This window comes from Mastigoproctus giganteus, chromosome 6 (genome assembly GCF_048544385.1).
Source record: "Mastigoproctus giganteus isolate SK-2022 chromosome 6, ASM4854438v1, whole genome shotgun sequence".
NCBI lineage: Eukaryota > Metazoa > Arthropoda > Arachnida > Uropygi > Thelyphonidae > Mastigoproctus > Mastigoproctus giganteus.
In genome coordinates this window covers 56,455,092-56,482,579 of record NC_143580.1, presented here as the reverse complement: position 1 = coordinate 56,482,579, position 27,488 = coordinate 56,455,092, and the positions used below count along the sequence as shown (strand labels likewise).

At 40.4% G+C, this 27,488-nt stretch overlaps 1 protein-coding gene across 2 annotated transcripts in view; it reads left to right on the top strand.

Moving 5' to 3' along the window:
* LOC150084308 (acetylcholinesterase-like) overlaps positions 1-27,488 on the top strand; it is a 113,001-nt gene that overhangs the window by 58,324 nt on the left and 27,189 nt on the right. For both annotated transcript variants that reach the window (XM_090375971.1, XM_090375973.1), the window contains exon 2: positions 24,732-26,324. In XM_090375971.1, coding sequence (XP_090232097.1) covers positions 24,763-26,324 — 1,562 coding nt within the window. In that variant the 5' untranslated portion in view covers positions 24,732-24,762. The remainder of the gene's footprint in view (positions 1-24,731; positions 26,325-27,488) is intronic.

The following is a 27,488-nucleotide window of genomic DNA, read 5'->3' as shown; positions in this document are numbered from 1 at the left end:
GGCCTGTTGTTTTTCGTGGAGGGCAACCACTGGTCCTTCGAACAGCTGTACCTGTCGTTCTGAAGGCCGACCACGCACGTGAGACGATGCTATGGGCGATACCGAACTCTGCAGCCACACTCCTCGCACTTCGACTTTCCTCGAGCTTCCCAATTATTCGACCCCGGGTAAAGTCATCCACATGTTGTCTACTGGCCATTTCGTTGTCTGTAGCACTGTATGAAACCAATCGAACGTCTGTAACAATCGTCTCGCCATTCGGTAATTTGCACATAACTGTTGCTTTTATCTGTTTATGTGAGCCCTCACATCACGATTCAAATTTTTGCATGTGCACCAGCTTTCTACTGAACGGCCACAGTTATGCAAATCGCCACAGGCTGTTTCGTTTGATTTTGTGGTAGTAACCTTTAGAAATACTGTTGGTTCTTAAGTTTTGCACACCAATGTATTTCTTGACTGCAATATTTTTTTTTCTGTCCACTTCCATCTTTTTAGTAGATATTTCCACTCTACATCAATAAATTAGCATTAGCATTAGTAGAGGCACATGATGCAAGAAAGCAAGCTTATGCAGCATCAGCCAAAAATAACGCTGAACAGCTGCATTCTTGTTGCACTGGTTATTATTATAACTCAAGCTGTGTCCCGAAGTGTTCTTCACAAATAAGCGGCGTCCATCCACTGTATTTCATTATTTCTACCAGCTTATTTCCAGACTACCCTGAAGGTCATTAATTCCTAAATATGACGGAAATCCCAGTTTTACTTTAATATTTCTCTCTTCCCTGATACTGATAACAAGCCACTTAGGAATATTCCACTCCAACTCTGTTTGCGTTGTTGTTACTTAATCAGTAGCTCTCCCTTGGAATAAATTAAAGAATAGAAGTTTAAGAAACAGGGATTTTCGATTCTCAGATTGTTTATCAGAAAGACGCCTGATGAAGTATCCAGCTACCATCTCGTGTTAAAAGTCGAAGTTCTAATCCACGATTCTTACTAGTTTCTAACGTGCTACTGAATGGACGAAACTTTGGGATTTATATTGCATTTCTGAGCCGATACACACGCGTGGGAAACTTCTGGCACAATACGCGCAATGTTCGTGGAGGTGGTGTCCAAATAATGACTACCATATAGGTGCTGTTGTTGTTGTAGGGTTTTAGGAGCATCGCGACTAAGACCATATTACTCCATGTATATTGTCTGTAAATTGTGTATTTTGAGTTCAATTTCCTGTTTGCTGGATAAAAAAACTGAGTTTCCGGGAGAAAAAACCATGCTAAACTCGCCTGAGACCGACTAACTTAGCCACGTTGTGAAAAATACCCATAAAATTTCCTCATGTCATCAATGGGACTCGAACTCAGGTCTTTTTCACCCGATGTGGGGAGGACAGCGATTCTACCGACTGTACAACTCACGAGGACATATTGGGTATACATATGAACAATCGTAATCACCCTAATGTTGTCCGAGTGCCTTCGCGAGAGTGCAGTAGTTCTGTGTCCTTCCAAACCAAACTTCACCCGTGGCCAAGTTAGTCGGCCTCGAGCAGGGCTTGCTCAAATTTCTCCTAATAAATTTGCGTTTTTCATCCAGAAAAACAAAACATGCAAATCTATCACAGGAACACCCAATTACAAACATAATACACTAGAACCGCACAGTCTTAGGAGAGTCAGGAACAAAAACAAGGAATTCAATCGATGAAGAAAAAAACATCCCTTCTAAATAACAGAGAGAATCACACTGTAAACAATAAGCTGGAATCAACACTGCAATCTGTTTTTAATGAATCCTATATATCGATTTCGGTCGGCTTCTTCCTCAATAATTCTTTCTCTGTTGGGTTTCGTCATCGGTAGCTTTCCATATACTCACAACCTGCTTGTTCTACGTAGCATGATGGAACATTTAATCACCCCTTCAAAGCAACCGTACCTCCATTAACCATTATTCGGACAAAGGACCGTACGTCTCACGTAGCGTCTTTTTGATCTACCTCATAGTCCTTGGATGAAAGAGGCCGCCTGATAGACGGAACTCTTTGTCGCATTCTCGTATTCCTTTTCTATTGAGTTTGCCATTTATTGGGAAGAAAACGGTCACTTCTAAGTGACTCTAAATAATGGTCTGGGTATTAATGACCTTCCTCCTTCTTCTTGACAGGTATTTTGCTATCTGAAAGGGCTCGCAAAGGAGAGAGAGTAGAAAAACAGAGATGGTTATAAACAGAACTGTGGAGTTATGCATTAAAACTGTTCAGAACTTACTACTTTTGGCATTCGTTCTGTTATTGATCTCTCTCTCAACTCGAATTCTACTGGACTAAAAACAGTGTCGAGTCAGCAGAAGTTTTCTTTGGCTAACGTCATCAATGCATACTGTCTGTCTGTCTCTTTTTTCTGCCTTCTCTAGCAAAGTTTAGGGGACAGGTGCTCCTGATGGTCTTTCTTTTGACCGCCTAAGCGTGTGAAAAGACAGGTGTTTCCGATCTGCAGAAAACCTGTAAAACAGCGGTAATGAGAAAGAGGGAGAGGTGTTGTCGCCGAAGTACATGAGTAGGGCCCTCGGCGTTCCTTTCAGCAATGTCCTGTACCGCGGACAAGTAGACGTATTGTGTTAGTCCGCCATTGTGGCAATTGACTTTATCTTCTGATTGTTGTGTGGAAGTTTAGGAACCGTAGTATTGGACTGAAGGTGGAGCGTAAAGCTAGATGGCATTCATGATCGAATGATAGTGTCATTATAGGCCTCTTCGTTCCCTTGATTATCTGGGAAAGTCGCCAAAAAATTCCACTTCATTCCCAATAACAAGTTTAAACATAATGACAGTTATTCGGTAAACTTTCTAAGTTTCATTCGACAAGAAATAGGAAATGGTGTGTAGGCTTATAAATACAGCAACTTTTTCCTCAATGAAAAAATTATTGAAAATTTACCGGGGTAGTCTTCAATATTATACACTGCCCTACCATTAATATCCGGACACCTGCCTTTAGACAAAAATACTGTGTCATTTAATTTTTGGGGCTGAAACCTTTTATTTTTATGACGGTCTCCAATCTTCGCGGCATACTCTCAACCAGTTTTTTATAAATGTCAGGTGATATGTTCCTCCACTCGGCCTTCAACGCAGCTACCAGTTCGGCCTTGTTCTTTGGGTGATCTCGACTAATACATCTCAAAGATGCTCGATACGGTTCAGATCAGACTCTGGGCTGGCCAATCCAACTTTTCCACGCCCATGTCCCCAAACCACTCTGTTACGACCCGAGCTTTTCCCTGCTAGCAAAATTCCTGTATATCATTGACAAAACCCCATGACCTGCTCTGGCAGCCTGTCTGCATTGCTCAGAGAACTTCAAATCTGACTTCACAATTACCCCCAGGTCTTTTTTCATTTTCCACCTCCCTCAGTATAGTACCACAGTTGGTACGTTCCTCTGGGGTTACTTCTACCCATATGCAGTACTTTGCATTTGTCGATGTTAAACTTCAGTTGCCACTTCTTAGCCCATCTGCTCAAATTTAGTCGGTCCCAGGCGAGAGTTGTTTCTCTCGGAACTCGGGTTTTTCGTCCAACAAACAGCAAATCGACCACAGAACACACCCAATATACACAGAGCAATATGGCCTTAGTTGCCGATGCTCCTAAAACCAAACAACAACCAATCAAACATAAAAAGAGAAATGCAATAGCTCTATTTAAGTTACATTATTTTTAATTTAAAGTTAACATTACAATTTAACTTTAGAATTAATTCCGAAGAATCAAAAAATAAATAAAAACTGAGGTACACTTCAAAACATGGCTGGAGTTCCAAAGTAGCCTTATTCTTTTAGTTAATAAAGATAGAAAATTCCAATAGCAGAAGAAAAGAAGGGGGAAAAAACCCCCGCAGTTTTACTACTTCCTGCTTCACCTACACGTCAACAATTGTGAATTTCACCGCGAGCTACGAGAGTGCTCAGGCCCACGAGACTCATTACCCGTTTTATAGCTGCAGTTTCGTACCAAAATACGTTTGGAGAATAATGGTGAAGAAAATCACGTTTGCCTCGAGGATTCTTCAATTCTTCAGCACGATACGATCACTAGGACGATGGATACTGTTTCTGCATGTACAGTCAAAACGTGTTAAATAAGTCCAACAGCACCGGTCTGTCGTGGTCATCTTGTTTATGTTGCTTGTTTTTCCAGAGGAACTGGAAAATTGATCGGGTTTTATGAGTATTCTAAGCGAATCGGGTATCGAATAGTTTTTAATGCCTCGCATCAAGCTACTGTTACAAGGTTAACTGTCTGCCTTAACGGCTTTATTACTGTTACTGGCAAAAGTATTCCAGAGATGAACTTATCTTCAAGTTTATACGCACGCCATTTGGTTCCTTTGGGAGAGCTGAAAATCTTCATTGCAAAACGACAGATTCGTAAACGGTTGAATTTATAGCCAAGGGTGAGTTATAAAAGTACAAGTTGGCTAAACTAATAAGAATGCATTTGCCTTATCTTTAATTTGAGCGTATTCCATGTTGCAGATCCCTGACTCATGTGGATTACGAATTTAAGATTCAACTTTTAATGAATTAGGGCTTGGTTTTTTTTATTTTTTTATTTCCAAGCAGCTGAAGAATCTGCTTGTAATAATGCACAGCTCAGAGTTACTCAAACCATAGTTTGAATGACACTTGTTGGTTTATTAACACGAAGCGGTGGTGGTGTGTCTTTAATTGAACAATATGTGCAGGAATATTTTTCAAATTGTCTTTTGATTACAAAAATGTGTTTGTAATTGATTCTTGTTGTAGTAGGGTTTTAGGAGAATCAGCAACTAAGGCCATATTGCTCAGTGTATACTGTTTGTAAATTGCGTGAATTCTCTGGTCGATTTTTTATTTGCTGGATGAAAAACCCAAGTTTCTGGATGTGATTTCCAAAGACAATCGAATTTTTTCTCCTTCGAATTGCATCAGCCTAACAGATGGCAAGGTACAACAGAACTACACATCAGAAAATTAATTACCAAATACCCCTCAGCCCGGATTTTGTGATTTCAGAACCGGAAAATTTTCAGTGTTACCAAGTGAAAGCCCCTACGGGTGGATCAGCTGATATAATCACCGCTGATATAATGGAAAAATCCTGAGTTCAGATCTCATCAATGACGCAAGAAATTTCATGGGCCTTTTGCACAAGGTAGTCCTCGCGAGTAGCACAACTGGTATAGTCACCGAACTTACCACACCGGGTGGAGAAGACCTGAGAAAACTCCAAATGATTCACTTCATAGAGTATAACGATCGTAAGATCTACGTGATCCGTCAAAATGCAGGCATCTCGTAGCTCCAGACAGGCATACTCTATTTGCAGACAATGACAGAGCTTATAGTCCAACAGACGTAGTTGCAAAAAGTGGGCTTGGGAAAGCGGCATCAAGTTACAATATACGTAAGAGTAAAGCACACTTCTACCTAAACAAACATGCGAATAAACAAGATATACATATATATTGAAGCAACGAATAATTCTACTTAGCCATGGAAACATCTTTGTATTTAGAAAAATGCATATGATTCATTGTTTCGTCTACTGGAACTATCAAAAATATTCCAGTGTATTTTACGAAGATACAGTCACCTGCAAGACTTTCAAGACTACTTTATTCAATATCTTCAAGGCATGAGAGTTAAAACGCAAGAAATATTTTTCCCACAAGATGCAGTAAGACTATATTGGAAAACGTGGTTCTTTCTTTCCTTAATAAATGTTTCCTATTGGGTCATCTCGAGTTGAAATCTTGGATTTGATCTTGGCTACCGCATTCACTAAATTTGAATCCATGTGATTATTATTTATAGGAATTTCATAAAGAGTAATGTGTACTGGAACGATGAAATTATTGCTTCAGGGTAATTCTAAATCAATCCAACTGAACCCTGTTTTGAGGGATGAAAAACTCAATTTCCATGCGCCCACCCAAAAAAAAAATGATTAACTCAGCCACAGTGAAAAACCCATGCAATTCCAATGAAAAATATTTATCAACTTCGACCAACACGTACCCTCAAGAGCCTCCTTTTAGTAGAGAATAGTAAGAATGAAAGACTAATAAATATAGGAAAAGAAAACTGGAAGACTTAATGTTATACTGATGACATTTGTTTAGCCCGATTTCATGTGCATTGTTCATAATGGTTCTTTGGGAAGATCGCCAGATGTTAGTCATTACCAACCTATATTCAATATATTTCCAAAAAATCATTAAACTAATGACTTTCTGAAGGGCAAAGAAAAGGGACGGCGCCAACTGACAAGTATTTTGTCAGTTCCGTTGTTTCATATCTGAAAATTCGATAATCGAATACTGGAAATTCTCGATCATAATACCTGGGGAGTAAATTCACAAAGATGCATTCTTGATGCAGTCCAACTACAAATATAAACCCATTGACTGATCGAGTTGCCAATTTGAAGCTACAAATGGAAAGCGTAAGACAAGTAATCCATTTAATGAAATTTTCCATGAAAGTTACGCTTCCTAAATTGATAATTTATAAAAGATATCATTACCAATGTCACTTTATAGATTTTCAAGGCAAACGGGAGTGTTACTAGAATCGAGATTTCGAAGGTCGCCTGACTTCTGCGATAACTGGCGTTTGATAAACCTGCCAGAATTCTCCATCGCTCAATAAACATTGGAGAGTAAGTGACGCGTACGATTTTGTTGCGTCATTTACAATCCATTTTATTGGGTTTATTGAGGCAAACAGAAGCACACATTTTTAACAGATTAGTGGTCCAATTTTAGACTATTTAATAGCGGATACTCATAAATCACTTGGGTATACTTTCAAAAACAGTACTCCATTAATGGATTTCTAGTACATAAAGGAGCTTTGATTTCCTCTAAACACAGAACTCCTAAAAAAACGATAATTATCTAATCATCAACTTGAAACTCTTGAGAGAACAAATGTTTTATTCAACTTGTCCTTCATATTTTGTTTTTTCTGCAAGACACGTTCCAACTCGGAAGATTCCGTCTGTTAATCTCTTTGTTAATCAAAGGAGGTTCTTTTAAGTAACTAAGAGTATTCCAATTAGTATGTGATCAAAAAGCTGACAATTACCAGCTAAGTCGGCCACGGTGCGAAGAATGTCACGTCAAAGTTCCACCTATCCCCCAAGGGAAGTAAATTTAAACTTCCACCAGGGAAGAGAAACATACAGACACAGTGTAAGAAACGTCTGCTTTCTAAATGTGAAAAATATATATTAAGTAAAAAAAATTAGGGCATAATGATTGCAAATTAGATTCCTAAAGATCTGGAGACACTGAGCTATTGAAAAGATAGCCAAGCGAACAGGAAAGCCATGCCCATGATACTCTACTCACATAAATAATTGAACCCTATCCTAAGGACCGATAATAATCATGGAGAAATAGTTCTTAATGACTATCTCTTTGGGCAAACAGAAGCACAAGAACATAATCCGAAGAATGCTACTTACTATAAAGTGTATCGTGCTTAAAATGAAGTTTGGGGAAGGGGCAGAGCATAGTGTAGGATCCTTCTCATGATTTGGACTGAACGATGATCATAGTGGCCAGGATCCTGAAGGCTATTCCACAGTGACATTTTTAAAAATACTACCTGCACTGTGGAGATCGATCTATACGGATATGTTCTCCATTTGGTGGGTTGTTCTCTCATTCAGGATAAGATCAACATGTATGAGCTTAAACTTTTGTTTCCAGGTTCCTCCTTGCAATTGTTAGAATAGCGTGGAGTAAATATCTTATAAATTGCTTGTAGAGGAAAACGGCTATAATCCCTCTGTATACAAGTTAATTGCAAACCACGCTCGAATACTGTGTCCAGATATGGAGACCGAACCTAAAAAAAGACATTAAGCTCTCTGAAAGAGTCCAAAGACGGGCAACCTGCCTTGATGAAATCTGAAGAAAGTGCACCCAGCCTGACCTCCGTGGATAGTTGATGCTGACAGTTTGGGACAGTTACCTAAGGAGGAAAACACAAAAGGGATTTTTTTTTTTTTTTTTGTTATTTATTTGACTAGTGCAGCAAAGCCTGTGACTTTCTTGAGACATAATAGGTTTTCTTGCAAGAAAAGTCCAGAATAATTTTATAAGTTAATATTGAACTTACTAGTTATTTGATTTCTATTCTCGTTCAAAATAGTTCTGTGCAGTTCTACCTGAAGCCATTCTCTTCTACCATGACTGGAAGCACTTCTGGAAATAGTTTACTGATATCGATTTTAGCGCCCTCGACATACTCCATTCTTCTGATTTGTCTCCATCTGACTTCATTCAATTACTGAGTGTTCAAACTTCGCCGAAAGGTTCATTTTGGATCTTCTGAAGAAATCCCACAACGTTGTTAAAGAGGCAATTTCTTATAGAAAACCGGATCAGGTTGTTTAGAACTGTATTAAGACAACTAAGGCAAGAGGAGTCAATTTATCGTATCTACAAAACTGCATGTGTTCTATTGTTGGTTCATAGATTTTTCGGGATGAAAACCAGTTTCTGGAATGGGTAAAAAAACAACATTCAACAATCATCCAATGGCAATTAACCCGGCTATGGAAAAAATGCATATAAAAGTTCCTCCGAAGGAACTGTTATATGCTTATATGGTTGGAAAATAGTCCTTGTGGGGAACTATTTCTCAACTTTGAGAAGTGCACTGAGGGATCACTTTATTATGTCTACCATACGATACAAAACAGGTGGATAGGCACGCAGGAATTCTTCATGCATACAATTCAGTCGAGATTGGACAACATGAAAGATTTAAGTGATTTTGAAAGCTAATAACTTGTGCTGAAAACTTTATTAGAGCCTCGAGTCATTGTGGTACCAGTTTTTGGGTAGTTTCTCCTCGCCATCTGACCATCCGATCCATCTTCGAGGTTTTCTGTAGGACCGAGGTTAGTAAACTGCACTGGCCAGTCCAACTTTTCGCCCTCATGTCCTCAAACCAGTCTGTCATAACGTGAGAAGTATGATGGAGCTTTGCTCTGGTGATACAGGTATGGACCTTTTCTAACGTGCTGCCACAAAATAGGTAACGCATTACTGTACAGGACATCTAGACAGACCTCGGAATTTATGGTTTTTGTCCAACTGACAACCACGAGTTCTTCACTTTTATTTTTTCATCATCTACTACTCGTCAATAAAAGTTGTAAATACTTAGAACTTATATTTCAAAAGGTGGAAATATGTTTTCAAGTTCTGAAGAGGGCAAGTGCTATTTTTAAAAGATTACCTCCACTAAGCCTTTGTTACTACCCATCATATGTTACTAGGTGTCAGCAAGAAGCACGTGTTAATCAACACTCGCTGTTATACCCACGACCGTTCCATTATTTTGTTAGAAAGTTTTGTCCTTTTTATTCCTCCGCGGAAAGAAAGAGTCATTAATTACCTCGGTGTTATTAATGATATACACCTTGGCTCCCGCAAGCTATTAACCGCAACGTTTGATGAGATTGAAAACGATTTTCTCCCTCTTCAAAATGATCTTAAAATCGGCAACGACAAGACGATTTTTCATCCCTGTCAAACTTTTAAGCACAAATCGAACACTGTTTTACGTCACATCTTTCGAAACTTTTACAACAGACCGTTTAACGTTCCTCATTGGTGGGGTCGACCGTCGCCATGACAACGCAAGCACCGAACTTGTAGAGTTCCAGCTTACGTCATTGTATGTGAAGAGGAAGTTGCTTTTAGAAAAGTTCGCACAGGAAATGCCTTGTTAGGCTTGGAAATTAACGGGCGCTGGTATTGTGGAGGCTCAATATTAGGAAGTCATAATGCGGAGGATTTTTTAGAGTATTTTGTACCCAGTTACTGAAATAAAATCAATTTATTATTAACTCTATAAAGGTCTCTCTAGAGGGACTTCAAACAAGAGTAAGCTCAAAATTACTATTACCACAAATATTCCCATCCATCTTTAAGACAATAAAACGTTCTAAGACCGTAACCTTACATAGAGTTAGTTTGGGATTAATAAAATAATCAAGGTGAATATGAGATAGGTTTAATTTTGCCTCAAAGAAAAGGCCGATGTGGTGTTTTTCTTTTGGGAAATAAAAACGCCACTCAAAATTGATGCCTGTGTATTCAGAAGAAGCAAGATAGATCCTCGTATGACCAGTTCTGAATTACAAAAGGATTTGGCTGGAAATGGTATGCAAATACATGATTCAACAGTCCATCGTAGACTTTTAGAGACTGGCCGGAGAGTTGGTAAACCAATCAAAAAGCAACTTTTGACTCAAACTATAAAGAAGACTGAACTGGACCAACAGTAAAAGCTGAAATGAGAAAGATTGGAGTAAAGTTCTGTTTTCTGATGAAAGCCATTTTGAAGGTGCAGGGAATGAGACTTACACATGTAAGGAGGTCAGTTGGAGAAGGTGTATCTACTAAGCATATTCAGCAGACTGCTAAAACACCAAATATAAAAAAAAATTTGGAGTTGTTTTTCGTATCAAGGCACTGGATTTCTTCTACATATAGATGGGATGATGAATAGGGACAAATACATACCAATTTTAGCAAAGAAAGTGTTGTGTGAATGGAATAAGCTAGACAACTGGGAATGCCATTTTATACCAGGACCATACTCTCTACCATTCATCCGAAAAAGAAACAACATAAAATGCTTGAAATGGAGTTGAAACTCTTTTGACCTCAATCCCATTTTGACACCCCCTCCTGTCATATTAAAAAGTGCATTTCTTTGGTTTTAGTACTTGAATTATGAAAAAAAAATGCATGTTTTTGAAAAATATCCCTCCATCCACGTGAATTTGCTCAAGACTCTAGTCCAGGCCCATCTCTTCGAGAGGCGTGAATGGGTATTGGTGATCCCTGCTTCCTTTGTAGCAAAGTGGCCGGAAACAACTAAAGAACGTAACAGTACACTCATTTGTGGCTATTTTTCAGAGTTATGTATCGTCACAGAGTACTACCGCATAGTTCATCTAACATTCAGGAGGCGTCCTGAACAGGCAATCCACCAAGTCTAGAGCAAAAAGAAACTAAATTTATAAACTGATGCAGGCAATGTCAGACAAAGAAAAGCATGAGCACGCTTGATAAAAGAACTAGAACCAGATTTGTGCGCTTCAATCCGCATTCAAGTGGACGTATTAAACTGGCCAAGGATTGTTTTGATAAGAAGAAAACAGTTCTGTTGAAGCTGTAGTCTTCCACAAAGGAAATCTTCCATTATTGACCAGGAAATCTTTTAGCGCTGGAATATGCTTTGTATTGATGGTCATATTTAAGACATATGGTGGACATTTACCACCAACTTGCCCGCTGGAGGATTAAAGAATTTATATACTGTACTAGTAAGAGATACTAAATTCGATTTTAAAAACGGACTTTATTGTAGATGTAATCTAAGTCATGGTAGGCCTAAATTATTTGTTTGCAATTGTTGCTGTTATGGGTATTGCATCAAGCATCCAGGTAAAACCATTTACTGATTGCAATAAAGATATATATATCTAATAGATATAGACTGCAGTGCACACGGTTCGGGAATTAAAACTGGCTTTACTTTTAGTAGAATAATCAAGAGTGAAGATTGCAAGCCTTATCACTTTAAGGGTATGAAGAAATGAGTTAACCATTAATTTGAAAGGTTTCTGCCCCATGATTTTCATTAATGATATGTGAAAACGGTAATTAGTAATGACAGCTCTGTACATACATGAACGCGAGCGGCATGCTTCCTTTAATCTCGAAAGAGATTCATTATACTGATCCTCGCAGAGATTTAACCTGATGCGAGACAGTCGGCAACTTTGATGGCATTTCGAATAAGCATCGCCTTCATCGAGCCTGAAAGGATTCAAAGTTGGTAGGTTATTACAAGTTTTAATTACTTCTCTGGTCCTACAGTGTTCTCTGACTTGGGAATGGATGGTTGGATAGATCTTAAAGCAGCAGACAGACCTAAGGCAATTAACGGTTAAGGAACTTTAAGTTCGTTTTCAGTCTCTTTTCCACTGCAACGCAATTTGAAGATCTTGTATAGAACATTCATTTTTTACACGTGTGGGTCTTCCTCTGCTGTATTTCTCTAAAAAGAGAAAGAAACATTTCGGCTAACGATTTCCATATAACAGTTTCATTCGCTCAGTCGAGTAGTTTAAAATAATCGACGTAAGAATGGCTATTATGTTTTTTTTTTTTTTTTTCTTTTTGTCATCAAATGAAAGAACGATTCAAGTGGAAATCAGTCAGTCAGTCTTTCTTTTTTTTTTTTTTTTTTTTTAATGAAAACCCCATACACGAGAGGTATTAGAACTTATAACTTAGTAAGTATTAGAACCTATAGTACTTAGTACCGTGCTTGGGTTGGACGTTGAGAAGACGAAAGAAGATATTTGTTGATATTGGACTTGAACTTCTGTAGATTAATTTTCAGGAAATATGTATGAAGGAAGGTTGTTCCAGAAAACGGCTGTTGAATGAATAAACGAGGAAAAGTTGGTTCTGTGAGTTTGCGGTTGGACAGTAAATGGATGATGGCTGGTGGCTGCCCGTGTTCGGACTGTTTTGAGAGAGAGAGAGCGGGAATTATAGAAGCCAATTCAGAAGAACAGTGCCTATGGAAGTATCTGTAGAAGAGGCATGCAGCAGAAACAGTACGTCTATGATACAGCGAGTGGAGAGACTCTGTTAGAGATGAATCATTAATTAACCTAACTGCCCTCTTCTGAATGGAATCTAGAAGACTGAGAGAGGTTTTGGGGGCACCACCCCAGATGTGGGAACAATATTCCATGGCTGGGCGGATTTCCGATTTATACAGAGTGAGCAGCTGTTTGGAAGAATATTTGTAATGTGTTTGTGCAATATTTGTAATGTGTTGAGCCAAGAGAGATTAGAAGTCAGGGTAATCCCCAAAAGAGATATATCATTTTGCCTAGAAATCGGAGTGTCACTAAAGATAAGCATAGGAGCAGAAGAATCCTTTTTGCGAGATATAAGACAAGACTGAGTTTTAGAAGGGTTGAAATCAACTAAGTTGTCTTTCTCCCACTGGAGAATTACCTGAAGATTGGCATTTAAGGAATTGGTAGCGGATATTCGAAAAGTTGAATCTGATTGAGTAGGGCAAGGTTTCTCAAAATGGAAAGTTGAATGCAATGTGCTATCATCGGCAAAACTATGGATAGGATTTCCAGTCAATGGAAGAAGGTCATTAATATACAAGAGGAAAAGAGTGGGGGAAAGAACTGAACCTTGGGGGACACCGGCATTAGTTGAGAAGTTAGAAGACAGAGAGCCATCTACCATCACCCTCAGTGAGCGATCAGAGAGAAAACTGGATAACCAATTACTAAAAACAGTTGGCAAACCATAAGATGGAAGCTTGTTTAGAAGACCTTTATGCCAAACACGATAAAAGCCTTTGATATGTCAAGAGCAACTACTTGTGTTTCACCGAACCTTTCCATTGAATTGTCTATAAATGGGTGGCATAAGCCAGAATATCACCAGTGGATCGACACTGACGGAATCCGTACTGGAGATAGTTGATCAGACAGAAGGTTTCTAAGTAGTTCAAGAGTTGTGGTTAATTGATTTCTCCATTACTTTAGAAAGAGTAGAAGTAATTGCAATGGGACGATAATTGGATGGGAGGGATTTGTTACCCTTTTTAGGAACTGGCTGGATATGAGCAAATTTCCAAGCAGGAGGAAAAACACCTTTGGAATAACAAAGTGAAAAAGGCGGCAAAGAACAGGAGTAAATTCAGGAGCACAGGTTTTGAGAACAAGTGGAGAAATGCCATCAGAACTCGGAGCTTTCTTAGCATCAAGATTCGTCAAAATCCTTCTGACATCCTTTTGACGGAAGACCACAGGAGGCATTGAATGGAGCGTGTTGGGAATGGTGCGAGGTGTTTTACCAGGATCATTAATACATCAGCTGGAAGAAAAATGGGATGCTAGCAGGTCAGCTTTATCCTTGGCTGAAGTGACAACAGAACCATCTGGTTTGGACAGAGGTGGGAGCAGAGAAGAGTAAAAGTTGCGGATATGCTTTGGCAAGAGACCGGAATACTCGGCTACCATTAGGGCAAGAAGCAAGTTTTCTACTCCTAGCCTGTTCAAACTCTAGTTTGGATTGATCAATAACTGCTTTAAAATTGTTCAAACTCTGGTGTAAGCAAAAAGTGTAACTGAAGAGTTGGAAACAAGCCAATTACGATATGCAACATTCTTCTCTTGAACAGCCTTAGCACATTTATTGGAAAACCAAGATTTAGATAAAGGACGAGATTTTAACGTGGAATGCGAAATAAAGGATTCCACTCCTACAGGAATTGTTTCACTGACACAATCTGAGCAAACGTTGACATCAGCAGTTTTGAAACAGTAATCCGACCAAGGAAAAAAAGAAAAGAAATCTCGCAGGTCATCCCATTTTGCATTCTTGTAATGACAAACAGCACGATGTTGGGAATAGGCATGAGATAAAGGTTCCATTGGAGAAGAGACAATCACCAAGTTGTGATCTGAAGTGCCTAAAGGACCATTCACTTCAACCGGGTACTTAGAAGAGTTGTTTGTGAGAAGAAGATCGAGTGTGTTGGCTGTATGGTTAGGATTGTTCGGTATTCTTGTAGGTAAATGAATAATCTGTGCAAGGTCATTAGTAATTGCAAAATCCTCAGCATCTTGACCAGCCGGGTCGGTGTGACTAGAAAAAGGAAGCCAGCTGGAGTTGTGAACATTAAAATCATCAAGAAAATCACGTCACCGTTAGGAAAGTTGCACTGGAGAAAGTCAAGTTGCAAAGAGAGGAAGTCAAAGAGTTCCAAGTGATTAGTGGAGTTGGGAGAACGGTAGAAACAACAGATGAATTTGACACAATGAGGTAGAGAGATTTTAAGCCAGAGAATATCAAAAAGAGGAGATTCCAAATTACCAAGTTTCTGACAGGGAATATCGGAACGGACATATGCACAATTACCACCTTTGATGTGAAAGAATCATACAACGAATAATTTGGGCAACTGAGATGAGCATTGGCTGAATCAACAGATAACTGAGATTCTGTCAGAAAAAGTGCATGGGGTTTGGCAGACTGCAAGTGGAAATGGACATCGTTGAGATTAGAACTGAGACCACGTATATTTGGGAAATGAACTAGGAAGTGTTTGCGATGTTTGCGAATAGGTTCGGTCCAGTGTACTAATTACCGGCCTGCCTGCAAATACCGTTTTAGTGGTGTACCCTCGCAATGCAAGGAATTTTGGATCTCGCCATGGTGTTCATCATAACTTCAAAAGACGTTAATTATACCTCATGATGGAAGAGATGGGGAAGGGTTGACCGGAACTTACCTCTGTGAACTAAACATGGGTTCCACTACTTTAAGCCACCAATAAGCAAAGTGGTGGTTTTGCATCGGTTGATGCGAGTCATCTACCACTAGTATTGCCTGGTAACACAGAGGGGTGGCATTTCTCCGTGTGATGTGGGTGCCACACCTCGACGTTGGTTCGGACCTTGCTGGTCACCCACAGTGCGCTCGCACATGGGGTTTATGCCCAGGATTTCTAACAGTCCCACCAACGTGAAGGTGCAATCAGAGGATTTGGCTGTCACAGACCGTCCGAACTATGCCGAAATTGGGTCCACTTGACTTGAGTGTCACTCAAATATCAGCTCCATCAGTATTTTAGACTCCCAGATTGCAAGCACAGCTTGTCTGGCATATCTGAGAGAATGTCAGCGACAGCCTCAAGGACCTTCTGGTTCCTTGTTAAAATAATTTGGAGTATCAGCGACTAAGGCCATGGAAACTACTAGAGGTCGAACATGTACCTCGAAAAGTCATCACACTCCTCCAAACAGCATACAACGGTTTAACCAGCCAGGTGCGCATCCAGAACGATTTATCTGAGGAATTTACCATCCAAACTGGAGTCCGCCAAGGGGATGTAGCCTCCCCGTTGCTTTTCAACATCGTGGTCGATGCCATTATGAGCAAGCATTCAGAAACAGACGGGGCATATAATATGACAAGGATCACTATGTGACTGACCTATGTTTTCCGATGATAGTGCTATCTTTGCTGGTAACGACTCTGAAGCCACGGACATCCTCTACGACATTGCCCGCATTGCCCGGCCATACGGTTTGAAGATCAATGCTGATAAGACAAAGGCCCTGACAACAGATGGGTCTCAAGCCACCATCTATCTCGAAGGCGTCCAGATCGAGCAAGTGCAGGACTTTAAATACCTTGGGTCGCTGGTCCAGGAGAAGAAAGTTGCATCCACCATGGAATCCACAGCAGAATTGGACAGGCGGCTACTGCGTTCGCCTCGCTCAAATGGTGTCTGTGGAAGAGGACCAACATTTCCTCAAAGACTAAAATCCGACTCTTCCGGACTTTGATCCTGCCCATTCTCCTTTACGGATCAGAAACATGGATTTGTCTCAAGCTAGATTTAAACAAACTTGAGGTATTCCAAATGCGATGCCTGCGGCAGATTTTGGGCATCTCACTTCGTGACCGCATCACTAATGATACCATCCGCGCCAGATGCCAACAGCAACAAACCGTTGCCGACCAAATCCAGAAGCGAAGGCTTAGATGGTTTGGCCATGTATGTAGAATGGGCTCGAACAGAATACCATCCACACTCCATTGGAGACAACGACCCACCCAATGGAGCATCCAACGGACGCGCCTAGGAAAACGTGGGCCAAGCAAGTGGAAAATGACAAAGAGCCGACGTCTCGACCTTAACCAGGCCAGGACTGACGCCATGGATCGTAAAGTATGGAAGAACATCACAGAGCAAGTCCGAAACCCTGCGGCACCTACATCAGCATACTGGTTGCGTGGCCAACCGCCTCCCTCAGCTGCCAGCTAAGGACCAAGAAGAAGAAAAGAAGAAGGCCATATTGCTCCATATATATTGTCTGTAAATTGCGTATATTCAATGGTTGATTTTCTGATTGCTGGAACCTAATTTCCAGGAGAAAAAACTATGCTACCCTCGCCTGAGACCGACTAACTCAGTCACGTTGTGGAAACGTCCATTAAAATTCCTCACTTCATCGACGGTACTCAAACTCAGGTCTTTTCCACCTGGTGAAGGGAAGACTTTTCTAATGTACTCGGACACCGATCATGTTTGGATAAACACGATTTGATGAACAAATTACTAAGGTGTATGCCATCTCTTTTTCGAATGACAGAACCCATCAAGTCATGAAACACTTTCGAGCAGTTCTTGGAGAGATCACCATATTTGATCAATGCAGAAAAGAGACCTATTTGCCGAGCCCTGAACTATCATTCCACTGCATCCCAAAGGCGTTCGATTGAATTCAAGTATAGGAATATTGTTTTTCTTATTATTTTTATAATTAAAGGGCCACACTACGCTATTATGTATATCTGTACAAGTGTGTTCAAGCCAAATTGCGCGTTGGGCTGCCAGAAAAACCTAGAATCAGGGATCCAGAGACCGGCTAACTACCATCCCGATTGAATATGTGTTCCACAGGATCTGTTCCATCAGGCGATGGAATGTGTGCTCCACAAGGCCTATTTTCCACTGTTCCAGGGTCCAAGTACGATTAGCTAAGAGCCACTGCAAACGACGTCAAACTTTCGTTAGGATGATGTGAGAATTGTGAGCAGTTACTTTACCATGGAAACCCATGCTGTGCAGTTATTTGACATTCCTGTGGACAACTGACCCTCAAGCGTAACGCTTTCAAAGCTCGGTTCGCTTTCATCGCTTTCTTCAGGGATCGGTAATTCCTTTTCATCAGTTTGTCGCAGCCGATTTAGTGAAAATTTAGTAGCAGAAAAGAAATTGCTGATATGCCATCCGATTATTAAGCCTCCTTTAAAGTCCATTAAGTGCTTGCCGTGATTCGCTAATATTTGCAGTTGATAAATCATAAATACAATCGTTAATCGTATTTAGCAGTCAAGGGCTTGAACCACAGTCCACTCAAAGAGCGTGTGCTATTGCATTCGCAATCCTGACCACTCGGCTACCCCATTAACCTCTTAACTCGTAGTTTCGCAATATAAAGTTGGCAATGTTGGCGCTGACTTTTCAAAATAGCAGCTGTTTTGGATTATAACACTGTTGAGCAATCGTGCCATTCGATTTTATTGTTCGAAGGTGTTTGAACAAGTTTACTGAAGAATGTTTACATTGTATGATGACAATATTTTAACATCAAAAAACAAGTGCAAATGGTGTGGGGTCAGAAATGGTCACTCGAGTGTAGTAGATGAACTCCGCGTATTAAAACCGATTGGAACGGATCGCCTAACACATTTCAGTGTACCGATGAACTTATTCAGTGGAATCATTTAATAAATTGAAATTTAGTTAGTAATTGGACTGTAAAGGGATTTTCCCTCTCAATAAGAATTATCGTACCATCGAGATCAGCTCAATGTTCCATCTCGTATGGATAGACCAACAGTGGAATATACCCAGGAACTGAGATTTGAGGCCATAACATGTACTCTGAAATCACACGGTCTTGAACTTATGCTTTGTGACTTTCACGTGTTTCGACTAATTAAAAAACCACTTCTGGGGTGCAATTCGATGACAATGCAGAAGTACAAAATCCAGAACAGAACTGACTATACTTTGCTCACTCTAACTTTAATGATGACATAAACAAATACATGACATCGAGGAAAGCTCTCATCGATCAGTTGCTGAAGTACCATTCTAATTTTTAGCCAATAAGAGCGTTTCTCGATGAAGTTTGTTTATTAATGTTTCTGGAATAAACCATATCGAAGCTATACCACTGAAATTCGTCTTATTTACTGAATCTTTCACGTATAAGCCATATGTTATTTTAGTTCCGAATCGGGATGATAATTCCATGGTCTAAATATCTCCAATTTAATCTTTCTTCGTACGTACTGCCAATAGAATAGAACAGAATAAGAGAGAGAGAGAAAGTGGAAATAGGAAACTATCCTCTTGTTACTCATTAGAATTAAACTTGCATCATATTTAAAGCTCTCGGGAGAGTGCGTAATAGTTTACATTTGGCAGCTGGGAAATCTTAATGTTCCTTGCAAAAAAAGAAGATAATTAAGTCTGCTCTTATTAAACGAGGAGGAAATTTATCTTTGCCCATCGCCAAAGCGCTTTTCGTTGCTAAGTTGCTTATTGCCCAATCAACTGAGCCTTTTAATGCAATTCCCGTTAATGACCTCGATGAGCGTGCAAAGGAAATTCGCGCGAAATTTATCAAAGATTTCTTTATGAAGGACTGAATTATAAAGTGGAAATTGTAGATGACTTAAGAATCCCCTCTTGTGATAGGATTCTTCTACGGCACTTGAATGTTACATAAATCTTGTGTCGTTCACGGATTACTCGAGTGCTAAATGGCTCTGCGTGTCTCTTTTTCTGATACCATCGACCACTTGACCTCATTTGTGACACGTACACTTCGAAGCCACTTAAGAAATAAACCCAAAAAGCCACTGCATACATCGAAAGAGTCAAAAGTTTCCTGTGTTTCTTATTCGATGGTACGCTGTCCAAACAGATGCTGGATGGGGAAACATATCTACTCTTTAAAACGTCGCAATGGTGTGTTCGCTTCGTATGATAAATGATTTCCGCTTCTTTGAGTACGGGTGCCTAGATGACCCTTCTCCTTTCTGTAGTTCGCGGAAATCTATCTACTGTTTGTTTTCCCTGTCAGTTATTGACAAAGAGCACAAGATGCTCGTTTACTTGCAGCTTAATCATGTGTGCTGTGCCAGGCCTGCTCACCTGCCCGAGCGATAATAAATATACGTGCCCTCTCTTGATTTTTTGGTCTCTCTTTCATCCGTTTACCTTCTGTCAGTTTGTTTTTTTTTGTCCATCTGTGCAGTTTCAATTTCGGGTGTTTGTCTAGTTCCACTTAGAACGCATAAAAGTAATATTTTAAGGGAATGATTTCTGTTGATGATATGCTAAATAATAGTAAAAAGATAGTGTTTAAGCCGATAGTTTTTTAGAACAGAATGATGTCCTCAATAGCTGAGCATTTGTATCAACTTAAATTACATAAATTACCCATTTATGGAGAAATTTAGAGAAAACGTTTGGTGAAACTCAAGCAGTTGCTCGATATTTAAAAGGCTTTTGATCGTGTTTGGCATAAAGGTCTTCTAAACAAGCTTCCATCTTATGGTTTGCCAAATGTGTTTTTATTATTGTTATTTGGTTTTTAGGAGCAAGCAACTAAGGCCATATTGCTCCGGGGATATGCGGTGGTCATTCCGTGACCTTTCCGCATCCTCCGTATTTGGTGGTCATGGGCTCGAACCCCGGTCTAATCAAGAAGCGTGTGCAGCGCACTACTGCTTCTGTCCACCTGGCTACGAAGGCGCCTCTATTTTTTGTAACTAGTATCCATTTTCTCTCTAACTGCTCACTGCAGATAATGGTAGACGGCTCTCTGTCTTCTAACCTCTCCACTAATGCCGATGTCCCCCAAGGTTCAGTTCTTTCCCCCACTCTTTTCCTCTTGTATATTAATGACCTTCTTCCATTGACTGGAAATCCTATCCATACTTTTGCCGATGATAGCACATTGCATTCCACTTTCTATTTTGAGAAACCTTGTCCTGCTCAATCAGCTTCAACTTCTCGAAAATCTGCTACCAATTCCTTAAATGTAATTCTTCAGTGGGGCAAAGACAACTTAGTTGATTTCAACTCTTCTAAAACTCAGTCTTGTCTTATATCTCGCAAAAAGGATTCTTCTGCTCCTATGCTTATCTTTAGTGACACTCCGATTTCTAGGCAAAATGATATATCTCTTTTGGGGATTACCCTGACTTATAATCTCTCTTGGCACAAGCACATTACAAATATTGCTTCCTCTGCATCTAAAAAACTTGGTTTTCTCTTTCGCTCTCGGCGTTACTTTTCTTCCAAACAGCTGCTCACTCTGTATAAATCGCAAATCCACCCTACCATGGAATATTGTTCCCACATCTGGGATGGTGCCCACAAAACCTCTCTCAGGATTCTAGATTCCATGCAGAAGGGGGCAGCTAGGTTAATTAATGACTCATCTCTAACAAAGTCTCTCTCACCACTCTCTATCTCATAGATGTTCTGTTTCTGCTGCATGCCTTTTCTACAGATACTTCCATAGGCACTGTTCTTCTGAATTGCCTTCTACAATTCTCGCTCTCTCTCTTCCAAAGCAGCCGAACGCGAGTTGCAACCAGCAACATCCCTTTACTGTCCAACTTTTCATCTTCCTCATTTATTCATTCAACCTCCGATTCCTGGAACAGCCTTCCTCAAAATTGCTATCTCCAGAAATTCAAGTCTAATGTCAATAAATACCTTTTTTCATCTTGTTAACCTTCAGAAGCTGCACCGTCCTAAGTACCATAGGTGCTAATACCTCTCATATTTGGAGTTTTCAAAAAAAAAAAACTATTGATGAACGAAAGCATCTTTGACTCAATGTTCAGTACCGTGTCATTACTTTCCAAGGCTCATTTTACTAAATAGATAGCGAAATGAGCTTTGGACCCTTTCAAGAAGCTCGATAAATTTTTTACGTGCGGTCTCCACACTTGGACACAATATTCCAAGTGCGGATTTACAGCACAAACCGTACAGAGATCGACCGTTCACGTTCCGAAGATAACCCTGAGCTTTTTCATCAGACGTGTTGACATCAACTTTTAAAGGGAAAAATTTAATAATAATTAAAAGGGAAAATAACTGTTCCTAATTAGCTTTTGAAAAACAGAGAAAAAATAATCCTCTTGTAACCAAAGAAGCATTTCTGAACGCACAACTCGTGGTATCTTGTCACAGATAAAGAAAACAGATGCAAAGTACCTCTTCAATTCATCAACGACATCAGGTTATCTAAGACTTTCCCCCAACAAGTGCACAAGGGTCCGATCTGATTCGCTTTCTTTTTCGTTGTATTCATGGGCTTTTTCACAACGTGGCCGAGTTAGTCGGTCTCAGCCGAGGTTTTTCGTCTAGAAAAGGAAAACTAACCATAGATCATATGCAATTTCCAGACAATATACACCTAGCAATATGGCCTTAGTCGCTAATCCTCCTAAAACTCTACTACTACATATGTTTTGTGTCATGAAACAAGCCATAAACAAATAACAACAAGGATAAACTACTCAGAGTGGCTACTCGCAGAGCCAGACGCATCACACTCCGCTCTCCTGGACTATTTTGTGCCATTTGTTCTTTTCCGAATAGTCTAGACACTGTCTATTCCAAATTTCATCTCAAATAACAAAACTAATGGGACAGCAGAGCACGAAGCCAGCGCAGCACAAGGAAGCAGTGGCCACGCAGAGGCAGCCTTGTTCAAAAAGGATTGAATGCGAAAGTCCTATTACCTCCACTTCATATCAAGTTAGAGTTAATGAGGCAATCTGTAAAGGCTTTAGGCAAGGATTATTAGTCGCTTTAACTATCTTTGCAATAAATTTCCGAGTTTATCTGATTCGAAACTCAAAGAAGGCATTTTGTTGGATTACGGATTAGAAAGTTAACTTCAGAGGAGGAATTTGAACAAAAGATGATCATAGTTGGAAAAAAAAAACTGGTCCTAGTTTTAAAAATGTCCACAACATTTTTGAAACTAGGAACAAGAAAAATTCTAATTCTGTGCAGAAAATGTTTGCATTTATTCAAAGGCCACTTGTGTTCTGTGGTCGATTTTCTGTTTGCTGGACGAAAAACCCGAGTTTCCGGAAAGAAAAATTTACTCTGCCCTCTCCTGAGACCGATTAACTCAGCCACGTTGTGAAAAAGGCCCATAAAAATTCCTCACGTCATCGACAGAACTCAAACTCGTCTTTTCCACCTGGTGTGAGGAGGTGGCCTGTTTGCTGGAAGAAAAATCCGAGATTATGGGAGGAAAACTGTGCAACCCTCGCCTAAGACCGGCTAACAGCCGTGTTGTGAAAAAAGCCGATAAAAATTCCTTGCCTCATTGATGGACTTCGAACTGGGCCATTTCCACCCAATGTGGAGAAGATGGCGCTTATATGTACTGTACTACACGCGAGGTCTATCTAACGTAGTTTAGTTGCTTTTCCTTGAAAACAACCAAAAACTTATTTTTTCACTACTGTACACTGTCTGGCCACTTTATCAAGATCATGGAGAGTTGGGATATGTGCAAAAATATGTAAATCGAAGAGTTCACCACTTGTGAGATGTGCAAAAAAATGAGGAAAAGACAAGATCTCGCTGACTTCTAAAGAGATGTGACTGTGGGTAAGCAGCTGCTACAGCAGACAGAGAATGGCTTCCCTTCACTATTCAAAGAACAGTGTCCAGTCTTTGAAGAATGAAAAAACGTCAGGAAAACATTCGGGGACAAACGCAAATGCCCATCATATTTGGTGGAATTTTTCCTACTACAAAAACTCCAAAACTTGTGGTCTGAGTAATAGAGCATACTGAAATCTTGATCCAGACTAGGTGCATAACCTCGCCTCCCTCCTCTTCGCTTGGTGGCGACTATTTCCAGTAGCTAGTTGATGATTCTAAGAGTTTTTGACTCATCTGCATGGAAGTTCATATGGTGGTTATTGTTTAATCATTTCACTAACCGATCTTTATGTTGAACAGACTCAAATACCTAGAATTACTCAGGGACTCTACTCCCTCCACTTGACAGCTGCCGACAGGAGCTCCAAATAGAAAGGCCTTTAAGAATCCCTAGTCTCTCGCTATACTATCAAGGAGGATTTCTATTAAGATAACATTCCATGCCATCAAGTTCGTACCACACATTCTTCTTCCTACTTTTCTCATCTTCACTGAAAATGGATCTCAATCCAATGGGGAACTGTGAGATCAGTCATAAAGGAGTACGGATGCACTTTTCTTACCAGAAAACTAGCCTGGTTTATCAGCTGCTGGCCCTAGTCAGAAGACTGAAGGAGAGCACTGTCCAACTTGAACGGTCATTTCTTGGAGTACATACCAATCAAGAGATATCTTATCAGCCCATACGTATTATGTCCATAAATTGGGTGAGTTTCTGGTCGGTTTACCTGTTTTTCTAGACGAAAAACTTGAGTTTCAGAAAGACTGACAAAAGAAAACATTGTTATCCTCCTTCGAAACTGACTAACTAAACCACTGTGTGAAAAAAGTCCATAAAACTTCCTCGCGTCATTCAATTCAAACCCAAGTATTTTTATCACAAGATGGGGGAGGACGGTGATGATTATAACCATCGTGCCATCACGAAGACCTTCTGAGTGTACAGTGAAGACTATAGGAATAGAGATGAATGAAGTCTAAAGCTGGAAGAGAACAGAATATTTCCACATGATAATTGAAATAACTGGACTAAGCAGTGAGCGAAGTGGGTGGATTTCTCTCAAGTATAATTTTCCCCAGTAATTGAGATAAGCATTGCTTATCTAGATTAGCGGGACATATTAAAGCTATTAATAATAATAATAATTTAATATTAATTTTTAATAATAATAGTAGATTATAAACTGAACTGAACGCGACTTATATCATTAGACAGATTCGTCTAAATGCCTCTGTAATCTGAGAGTTCATGAATATTAACTATATCTGACTAACAACAAACAATTTTCTATTTTCAGATCATCCACTTATTCTCTGAAGACCGTTACCATGGAAACACTTTGGACCTGGGGTTGGGGATGGTTCTGGCCTTGCAGCGTCCGCCAAAGTGTGCTGGTCGTACTAACAGCCTACTGTGCCGTATCTGTCGGTCGCAGCGCACCCCGATCCACAATAGAAGACGATCCCCTTGTGGTCAGGACATCGAAGGGTTTCGTTCGAGGCATGACTGTTCGTTCGGCCACCGGAAAACTTCTGGACGTATTTTGGGGCATTCCTTATGCTCAGGCTCCAGTGGGGAAGTATCGTTTTCGGCACCCGCGACCTATTGATCCATGGGACGGAATCTTCAACGCAACCGAGAAACCCAATTCGTGTTATCAGATTAGTGACGAGGTGTTCGGAGACTTTAGCGGATCAACAATGTGGAATGCCAATACCCCTCTCAGTGAAGACTGCCTGACGATTGACGTCTGGGTTCCGAAACCGCGGCCGAAAAATGCGGCAGTGATGGTATGGTTTTATGGAGGAGGGTTTTACAGTGGTACAACCACTCTCGACGTGTACGACAGCAAAATCCTAGTGTCTGAACAAAGGATCATTCTGGTGGCAATGAACTACCGCATTGCCTCTCTAGGATTTCTATACTTTGACAGGCCCGACGCACCAGGAAACGCTGGCCTATTTGATCAACTAATGGCCCTAGAGTGGGTGCGCGACAACATCGCCTACTTTGGTGGAAATCCCCAAAATGTGACTCTTTTCGGCGAAAGTGCAGGATCCGTTAGCGTGAGTCTCCACCTGCTATCACCGTTAAGTCGCAATCTCTTCAGCCAGGCGATCATGCAGAGTGGAGCTGCAACGGCCCCATGGGCCAGTATCAGCCAAGAGGAGAGTATCATGAGAGGTCTTCGACTTGCAGAAGCCATCAAGTGTCCTCACGATCCCAGCAACATGGACGCAGTGCTAGAGTGCCTCCGAAGTAGGGACGCATACGAATTAGTTAACAGTGAGTGGGGGAATTTCGGTGTAGTTGAATTCCCTTTCGTGCCAGTCGTCGACGGGGCATTTATTGATGAACATCCATCAGTTTCTCTGGAATCGAAGAACTTCAAGAAGACGAGGATCATGATGGGCAGCAACACGGAAGAGGGAACTTACTTTATCATATACTATCTGACTGAGGTGTTCAAGAAGCGCGAGGATGTTTATCTAACCCGCGAGGATTTCATACGCTCGGTCAAGGAACTGAATCCGTATCTAGAAGACATCGCTCAAAAAGCCATCATCTTCGAGTACACCGACTGGTTGAATCCTGACGACCCAATCAAGAACAGAGATGCAGTAGACAAGATCGTCGGCGACTACCACTTCACGTGCAGTGTGAACCACTTCGCCCATCGTTACGCCGAGACGGGCAACGATGTCTACATGTATTACTATACCCACAGATCATCGGCTAATCCGTGGCCTCGGTGGATGGGAGTGATGCATGGCGATGAGATTAATTTCATATTTGGTGAGCCTCTTAACCCAACCTTGGGATACACACGAGAAGAGGCAGAATTGAGCAAAAGGGTGATGACCTACTGGGCCAACTTTGCAAAAACGGGGTAAGTCCTTACGAAATGGATATTACAATACCTGTAGAATTACTTTTGCTAGCTTAAATAATTTATTGTATGTTACAGAAAAAATAATACTAGTGTAAATAACTTATGTTTCCCTAAAATAAATAAAAAAAAATTTTTTTTTTATGAAGGCCCCGAGCACGAGAGGTACTGGAACCTTTAGTACTTAGTACTGTTCATGCCTTCGTAGCCGAGTGGTCAGAAGCAGGAGTGCAGTAGCACACGCTCTTTGAGTATACCGGGGTTCAAGCCCCTGACTGATAAACACAGTCGATCTGCCAACCCGCACTGGATCAGCGTGGCAGATTATGGTCCATTTCCCTCAACATGAATCGTTGAGGAGGCTTCCATCCTGCAGTGGGTTGATAATGGCTGCAGTTTACCCTACCTTTTTTTTACTGTTCATAGGGATACCGAAACACTTGGTTGAGCTAATAAGATCATTGTACATCAACGAAGAAGCAACTTTCAGAACAACATTTGGAGATACAGACTGGATTGAAATCGAAAAAGGTGTGCGATAGAGCTGTATCTTATCCCCATTTCTATTTAATTTGTATACTGAATCAGTTGTGAAGAAATTGTACTTGGATGAATTAGAAATTGGAGTGAGAATGGTTGGAGAAACATCAACAATTTACGACAAGCAGATGATACAACTCTGAGGAAGATCTAACACAATTGATTTTAATGGTTAAAGATGAGAGCGAAAAAGTGGGACTGCAATTTAACATCAAGCAAACAAAAATTATCACAACAATCAGAACCAATGAGTGTGTTCAGGAATTCATCTTTCTTGGATCTAAGATCGACCAAGGCAGAGAATCTGGCCCTGAAATTAAAAGAAGAATTTCACATGAATGCAGCGCAGTAATGAGCATGGAAAAGATCTGGAAAGACAAAGACGTCAGCCTTACAACGAAGATCATAATGGTTAATGATATAGGGTTTCTCATAACAATTTATTGGTGTGAAGCTGGACAATGAAAAAAGCAGAGAGAAAAAAAAATTACGTTTTTGAGCTCTGGCGCTGGAGAAGGCTGCTTCCCGTACCATGGACAGCGAAAGTTGCGAACAGAAACGTTTTGGAACGCATCAACCCAGAAACATCATTGGAAGGCAAGATGACCAAGCTACGATTGATCT